The 8849-nt window shown below is 45.3% G+C and overlaps 1 protein-coding gene across 1 annotated transcript in view; it reads left to right on the top strand.

The window, feature by feature from the left end:
- PIEZO2 (piezo type mechanosensitive ion channel component 2) overlaps positions 1-8849 on the top strand; it is a 474200-nt gene that overhangs the window by 301650 nt on the left and 163701 nt on the right. Inside the window, 3 exon segments of the mRNA XM_078785142.1 lie at positions 316-464; positions 2646-2735; positions 3017-3113. Coding sequence (XP_078641268.1) covers positions 316-464; positions 2646-2735; positions 3017-3113 — 336 coding nt within the window.

Here is an 8849-nt window from a genome sequence, read left to right as displayed (position 1 = left end):
AATTCACCATACACCAGCCGAGCATCACCGATGCATCTTGAGTGTGTGAGTGAGCGCAGAATGGAAGGAGTGCTGAAGGACACTGTACAAATATGTTTGAGTCACTCGTGTATGGACATTACTTTAGATGTTTGTGAATCTTTATGCTGAGGATGTAAGATGGTGGATAATTTGACCATTGTCTACAAATGTCCTTGTTATTTATTCGTGATCAAATGCTCTCTTCTTACTTGTATTCATCTCCCCCAACGCAATTTCTCATTCATGTTGGAACGAGCTCTATGTTCTCTCTTTTCAGATGATATTGTGGTGAAGGACGAATGTGAGTTACCTCGTGCTGAAGCTGGCATCATATGGGATGCCATCTGCTTCTTCTTCCTCTTGCTGCAGCGGAGAGCATTTCTCAGCTATTACTTCCTGCATGTTGTTGCGGATCTCAAGGCTTCAACATTGTTGGCTTGCAGGTGTGAATTCAGCGTTCAAGACCAGCATATACCATGCAACACCCAAATCCAGCATATAACATGCAACGCCCAAGACCAGCATCTTCCATGCAACACCCAAAACCAACATATACCATGCAACACCCAAAACCCAACATAAACCATGCAACACCCAAAACCAGCATATACCATGCAAGACCCAAAACCAACATATACCATGCAACACCCAAAACCCAACATAAACCATGCAACACCCAAAACCAGCATATACCATGCAACACCCAAAACCAACATATACCATGCAACACCCAAAACCCAACATAAACCATGCAACACCCAAAACCAGCATATACCATGCAAGACCCAAAACCAACATATACCATGCAACACCCAAAACCCAACATATACCATGCAACACCCAAAACCAACATATACCATGCAACACCCAAAACCAGCATATACCATGCAAGACCCAAAACCAACATATACCATGCAACACCCAAAACACAACATATACCATGCAACACCCAAAACCCAACATAAACCATGCAACACCCAAAACCAGCATATACCATGCAAGACCCAAAACCAACATATACCATGCAACACCCAAAACCCAACATATACCATGCAACACCCAAAACCAACATATACCATGCAACACCCAAAACCAGCATATACCATGCAAGACCCAAAACCAACATATACCATGCAACACCCAAAACCCAACATATACCATGCAAGACCCAAAACCAACATATACCATGCAACACCCAAAACCCAACATATACCATGCAACACCCAAAACCCAACATAAAGCATGCAACACCCAAAACCAGCATATACCATGCAAGACCCAAAACCAACATATACCATGCAACACCCAAAACCCAACATATACCATGCAACACCCAAAACCAGCATATACCATGCAAGACCCAAAACCAGTATATACCATGCAACACCCAAGACCAGCACATACCATGCATCACCCAAGACCAGCACATACCTACCACCCAACACCCAAGACCAGCATATACCATGCAACACCCAAGACCAGCATGTACCATGCAACACCCAAGACCAGCACATACCATGCATCACCCAAGACCAGCACATACCTACCACCCAACACCCAAGACCAGCATATACCATGCAACACCCAAGACCAGCATATACCGTGCAACACCCAAGACCAGCATATACCGTGCAACACCCAAGACCAGCATATACCATGCAACACCCAAAACCAACATATACCATACAACACCCAAGACCAGCATATACCATGCAACACCCAAGACCAGCACATACCATGCAACACCCAAGACCAGCACATACCTACCACCCAACACCCAAGACCAGCATATACCATGCATCACACAAGACCAGCACATACCTACCACTCAACATCCAAAACCAGCATATACCATTATACCATGCAACACCCAAGACCAGCCATACCTACCACCCAACACCCAAGACCAGCCTATACCATGCAACACCCAAGACCAGCCATACCTACCACCCAACACCCAAGACCAGCATGTACCATGCAGCACCCAACACCAGCCTACCAGCCTGCACCACCAAACATATATGAACAGCACCTATGTACATGAACATCCAACACAAAAGCCCAGTGTGTGTGTGTGTGTGTGTGTGTGTGTGTGTGTGTGTATGTGTCTTTGTGTGTGTGTGTGTGTGTGTGTGTGTGTGTGTGTGTCTGTGTGTGTGTGTGTCTTTGTGTGTGTGTGTGTGTGTGTGTGTGTGTGTGTGTGTGTGTGTGTTTGTGTGTTTGTGGGTGTGTGCTCATTCTGGTGTGCCTGCTTGTGCATGTCTGTAAGTTGATTTGTTTGAGTGTGTGTGTGTGTGTGTGTGTGTGTTTGTTTGTGTGTATATGTGTGTGTGTGTTTGTGTATGTATGTATGTCTGTGTGTGTGTGTGTGTGTTTGTGTATGTATGTGTGTGTGCTTTTCTTGGTGTGCCTGTGGGCGTGCATGTCTGTATGTAAGTGGATTTGTTTATGTTTGTGTGTGTGTGTGTGTGTGTGTGTGTGTGTGTCTGTGTGTGTCTGTGTGTGTGTGTGTCTATGTGTGTGTGTGTCTATGTGTGTGTGTGTCTATGTGTGTGTGCTTGGCCTGGTGTACCTATGTGTGTGTGCACATCTGTAAGTAAGTGGATTTGTGTGTGTGCACGCAGGGGAGCTGAGCTTATCCAAGCTGAAGTTGTGAAAACTGTGAAAGCTCGCCTCCTGGAGGAGGAAAAGTCGATGCAACAGCTGAAACGACAGTAATAATTATAAATACTAATGATAGTAATATAAATGTGAGCAGTTATGAATTAGAAAGTAGTTAATGAGACCAAATGCCAGCTCTGCTCTGTGTTCTAACGATTCTTGGTGACTGCCGGGTTGCTGGACCTGGTAGGTTACTGGCTCATCATCGGTAATTTTAACAGGTTTGCTGATGTGCCGGTATGAGGGCTTAATAAGTTGTGAATTCATGAGTGGCCGGGTGGGTATAAGCCAAGAGAAGATGAGCAGCACATCTTGACCTCTTGGTCGTCCGTAGGATGGAGCGAATCATTGCTCGGCAACAAAAAATCCAGAAGGGTAAAGAACAACGACCATCGGACCAGGAACAAACGCCCAATCCAAGTGAGTCCTCAGCACTGTCATTGCTGTACTACAGAAACAACAATAACACCACAACATCACATACACACAATCTTTCTCTCATCTCCCACCCTCATCTCACTCTGTCTCTCATTCTCTATTTCACTCCTTCTCATCACTATCTCCCCCTACCGCCCTCTTCACCTCCTCAATATCTCGTTGTTTTCAACCTTCCATCTCCCCCCTCAATATCTCTTTTTTCTCTCCTCTTCCCCCTCAATATCTCTTTTTTTCTCCTCTTCCCCCTCAATATCTCTTTTTTTCTCCTCTCCCTCCTCAATATCTCTTTTTTTCTCCTCTCCCTCCTCAATATCTCTTTTTTCTCTCCTCTTCCCCCTCAATATCTCTTTTTTCTCTCCTCTTCCCCCTCAATATCTCTTTTTTCTCTCCTCTTCCCCCTCAATATCTCTTTTTTCTCTCCTCTTCCCCCTCAATATCTCTTTTTTTCTCCTCTCCCTCCTCAATATCTCTTTTTTCTCTCCTCTTCCCCCTCAATATCTCTTTTTTTCTCCTCTCCCTCCTCAATATCTCTTTTTTCTCTCCTCTTCCCCCTCAATATCTCTTTTTTCTCTCCTCTCCCTCCTCAATATCTCTTTTTTCTCTCCTCTTCCCCCTCAATATCTCTTTTTTTCTCCTCTCCCTCCTCAATATCTCTTTTTTCTCTCCTCTTCCCCCTCAATATCTCTTTTTTTCTCCTCTCCCCCTCAATATCTCTTTTTTCTCTCCTCTTCCCCCTCAATATCTCTTTTTTTCTCCTCTCCCTCCTCAATATCTCTTTTTTCTCTCCTCTCCCTCCTCAATATCTCTTTTTTTCTCCTCTTCCCCCTCAATATCTCTTTTTTTCTCCTCTCCCTCCTCAATATCTCTTTTTTCTCTCCTCTTCCCCTCAATATCTCTTTTTTCTCTCCTCTCCCTCCTCAATATCTCTTTTTTTCTCCTCTCCCTCCTCAATATCTCTTTTTTTCTCCTCTCCCTCCTCAATATCTCCTTTTTTCTCCTCTCCCTCCTCAATATCTCCTTTTTTCTCCTCTTCCCCTCAATATCTCTTTTTTTCTCCTCTCCCTCCTCAATATCTCTTTTTTTCTCCTCTCCCCCTCAATAGCTCTTTTTTCTCTCCTCTTCCCCCTCAATATCTCTTTTTTTCTCCTCTCCCTCCTCAATATCTCTTTTTTCTCTCCTCTCCCTCCTCAATATCTCTTTTTTTCTCCTCTTCCCCCTCAATTTCTCTTTTTTTCTCCACTCCCTCCTCAATATCTCTTTTTTCTCTCCTCTTCCCCTCAATATCTCTTTTTTCTCTCCTCTCCCTCCTCAATATCTCTTTTTTTCTCCTCTCCCTCCTCAATATCTCTTTTTTTCTCCTCTTCCCCCTCTATATCTCTTTTTTTCTCCACTCCCTCCTCAATATCTCTTTTTTCTCTCCTCTTCCCCTCAATATCTCTTTTTTTCTCCTCTCCCTCCTCAATATCTCTTTTTTTCTCCTCTTCCCCCTCTATATCTCTTTTTTCTCTCCTCTCCCTCCTCAATATCTCTTTTTTTCTCCTCTCCCTCCTCAATATCTCTTTTTTTCTCCTCTTTCCCCTCTATATCTCTTTTTTCTCTCCTCTCCCTCCTCAATATCTCTTTTTTTCTCCTCTCCCTCCTCAATATCTCTTTTTTTCTCCTCTCCCCCCTCAATATCTCTTTTTTCTCTCCTCTCCCTCCTCAATATCTCTTTTTTTCTCCTCTCCCTCCTCAATATCTCTTTTTTTCTCCTCTCCCCCCTCAATATCTCTTTTTTCTCTCCTCTTCCCCCTCAATATCTCTTTTTTCTCTCCTCTTCCCCCTCAATATCTCTTTTTTTCTCCTCTCCCTCCTTAATATCTCTTTTTTCTCTCCTTCCCCCTCAATATCTCTTTTTTTCTCCTCTCCCCCTCAATATCTCTTTTTTCTCTCCTCTTCCCCCTCAATATCTCTTTTTTTCTCCTCTCCCTCCTCAATATCTCTTTTTTTCTCCTCTCCCTCCTCAATATCTCTTTTTTTCTCCTCTTCCCCCTCAATATCTCTTTTTTTCTCCTCTCCCTCCTCAATATCTCTTTTTTTCTCCTCTCCCTCCTCAATGTCTCTTTTTTCTCTCCTCTTCCCCCTCAATATCTCTTTTTTCTCTCCTCTCCCCCTCAATATCTCTTTTTTCTCTCCTCTTCCCCCTCAATATCTCTTTTTTTCTCCTCTCCCTCCTCAATATCTCTTTTTTTCTCCTCTCCCTCCTCAATATCTCTTTTTTCTCTCCTCTTCCCCCTCAATATCTCTTTTTTCTCTCCTCTTCCCCCTCAATATCTCTTTTTTTCTCCTCTCCCTCCTCAATATCTCTTTTTTCTCTCCTCTCCCTCCTCAATATCTCTTTTTTCTCTCCTCTCCCTCCTCAATATCTCTTTTTTTCTCCTCTTCCCCCTCAATATCTCTTTTTTTCTCCTCTCCCTCCTCAATATCTCTTTTTTCTCTCCTCTTCCCCCTCAATATCTCTTTTTTCTCTCCTCTTCCCCCTCAATATCTCTTTTTTTCTCCTCTCCCTCCTCAATATCTCTTTTTTCTCTCCTCGTCCCCCTCAATATCTTTTTTTTTCTCTCCTCTTCCCCCTCAATATCTCTTTTTTCTCTCCTCTTCCCCCTCAATATCTCTTTTTTCTCTCCTCTCCCCCCTCAATATCTCTTTTTTCTCTCCTCTTCCCCCTCAATATCTCTTTTTTTCTCCTCTCCCTCCTCAATATCTATTTTTTCTCTCCTCTCCCTTCTCAATATCTCTTTTTTTTTCTCTCCTCTCCCTCCTCAATATCTCTTTTTTCTCTCCTCTTCCCCCTCAATATCTCTTTTTTTTCTCCTCTTTTTTTTTTTTTTTTTTTTGTATACAAGATCGAGGCTCGTGAAAGAGCGAACATTAATCACACAGAAAGACAAACAGACACACAAAACAAATAACATCGGGAGCGGTAGACAAGATGGGGAGAGAGGGGGAAGGACACAAACACAACATTTGAGAGCAGGGACCGAGAGACATGGAGACATCGAGAGAACTGTGGGAGGGAGAGGGCTTTGGGGGGAGGCATGGGAAAGGGGGGGGGGGGGGTGGGAGAGGTATAAACATATGGACACTGCCAAGACTTCCAGGAAAGAAGTTGGAATTTCAAACAAGGTGGATCTGGGGTGAATTAGTGGGGGTAGAAAAGATCAAGGTTTTGGATGGGGGAAGATAAGAGATGGTGGTGAACAGCTGTTTTGAAGACCTGGAGGGAGGAGTGTGATTGAAGTGAGTGTGGGAGTTTGTTCCAGAGGTGGGAGAAAAGAGCAATGAAAGAGTGAAGGTGAGCAGAGAGCCGAGATTTCGGCAGTTTAACCATCAGAGGGTGGCTGGCAGATCTTGTGCGACCTGTAGGAATATTTGGGGGACAGAGCATAGAGAGAGATGGGGGAGCAAGGCCGGAGAGGAGTCGGTAGAAGACAGAAAGACCACCTACCTGCCTGCGGTGAGTGAGTGAAAGGCCCTCAGAGATAGCTTCATCGCGGGAGATTCCAATGATTCTGAAAGCTTTGGATTCAACAGCGTGAAGCCGAGCCAGGTGTGAGGCAGGAGCACCAGCCCATAGGGGAGAACAGTATTCCATTGAGCTGCGGATGAAAGCCTTGTATGTGGTGAGGAGCTCAGGTGTGCCTAGGAAGGACTTCGCACGACGGAGGATGCCCAGTCGGCGACTGGCTTTGGAGGCCAGCTTGGAAATGTGGTTTTCCCAAGAAAGATCATGGCAGATGGTGAGACCCAAAAGCTTGAGCGACAGAACTTCTTGGAGAGGATTGTTGAGAAAGTAGATGGGAGGGTTGTCCAGTCGATCTTTTCGGAGAGACATAGTAAGAGTGTGAGATTTGTCAGGATTGAAAGACATGTTCCACATGTTTGACCAGTCTGTGATTTTGTCCAGGTCTTCAGAGAGTGAGGAGGCTGCAGACTGCCGATCTGAGGGAAGAGGAATGGAGCGGCAGAGAGTGGAGTCATCAGCAAAGAGATACAGAGGATTTTCCAGAGAGTCGGAGAGATCATTGATAAAGACCAGAAAAAGCACAGGGCCCAGCACACTGCCTTGGGGAACTCCAGCCTGAACGGGAAGGGGAGATGAGAGAAATCCATTCAGGGCCACACATTGACTACGACCAGAGAGGAAGTCCGCAAGCCATGCATGGAGATTTCCATGGATACCATAGGAGGAGAGTTTGGTGAGCAGAGCTGGGTGCCAGACCGTATCGAAGGCACGTGATATGTCAAGGGAGACAGCTCTGATTTGCCTGTTTGGCATTGAGGACCTCCATCCATTGTTGAGACAGCAGAAGCAGCATGTCCAGAGTAGAGTGACTTGGTCTGAAACCAAATTGATGATCAGAGATCAAGCCATTGGAGAAGAGGAAAGATTTCATATCCGAAGCAATGATGGATTCCATGACTTTGCTGATAATTGGGAGCAGGCTGATTGGTCTGTAGTTGCAAGGATCTGTTTTTGCACCTTTTTTGTGTAAAGCGGTAATGTTTGCTGATTTCCAGGATGCTGGCAGATGACCTTGAGCAAAGGATAGGGTGAAAAGAACAGAGAGAGGGTGAGATAGAGCGGCAGAGCAGGATTTTAGGACCCGTGGGCTGATGCCATCTGGTCCAGTTGCAGAATCAGAGTCGAGGTTTGGCAAAAACTCCTCCACCTTGTCAGGAGAGAAGGTCACAGAGTCCAGGAGCAGTTTGGTTCGACTGGGAAAGGTGGGAACAGAGAGAGATGGGTTTGGGACTAAGGATTTTCAGGCAAACACAGAGTTGAGGCATTCGGCTTTGTCACGTGCGATGTCAACTGTGTGGCCATTTGAGGTAAGGGAGGGGATGGAGGGGGAACAAACACCAGAAACGGATTTGACCAGACGCCACCAGGATTTGGAGGAAGGAGACAGGTTTGAGAGTTCATTCTTGAGTGAGGAGAGATAGTGCTTCCTGGCACTCCTGAGGGTAGACACACACTTGTTCCGAGCTTGGTGGAAGGAACTGAGATTTCCTTCAATTGGATTAGCCTTCCAAGAGGCAAAGGCAAGTTGTTTTAGGGCAACTGCCTCACCACAAGATTCAGTGTACCATGGACGGAAGGAAGGGTAAGACAACTGAAGGCGAGATGGGATAAATCTGTGCATGAGAGAGAGATCAGTTTGCTTTGGAAGAATTCCCAGGAAGAATTGATGTCAGAGGCAGTGGAGATGGGAGACCAATCCAGACGATTGATGGCTGCTTGAAGACCGTCCCAGTCGGCCTGAGTGAAATGCCAGACTCGTCGACACTGAGGAGGCTCTCTGAGAATGGCCAGAGAGATGTCCACTTTGACAAGCACATGATCAGAAGAACCGATTGGAGCAGAAGAAGAGCAGCAGACATTAGCAGGGAAGTTAGTCATAGCCAAGTCTAGAAGAGAAGATACTCCATTGGCTGAGATCCGGGTCGGGAAATTGACAGATTGTGTCAATCCCAGTGAGTCACAGAAGTCCTTTGCTGAGGTGCCATGACTGGTGAGAGAGGAACCCACACCCAACCAGGTGGCATGATGACAATTGAAGTCACCACATATGAGGAAGAGAGAGTTGGGATGAGTGGATAGAAGTTGGTCCATGTTGTCAGACAGTGAAATGTAGATGGAGTCATCACTGTTTGGGGGACGGTACAGAACACATATGAACAAAAGG

Source organism: Myxine glutinosa, chromosome 9, assembly GCF_964187855.1.
Source record: "Myxine glutinosa chromosome 9, kmMyxGlut1.1, whole genome shotgun sequence".
In the NCBI taxonomy this organism is placed as follows: Eukaryota; Metazoa; Chordata; class Myxini; order Myxiniformes; family Myxinidae; genus Myxine; species Myxine glutinosa.
The sequence above is the reverse complement of the archived record's forward strand: the minus strand, read 5'-3'. Positions and strand labels throughout refer to the sequence as shown.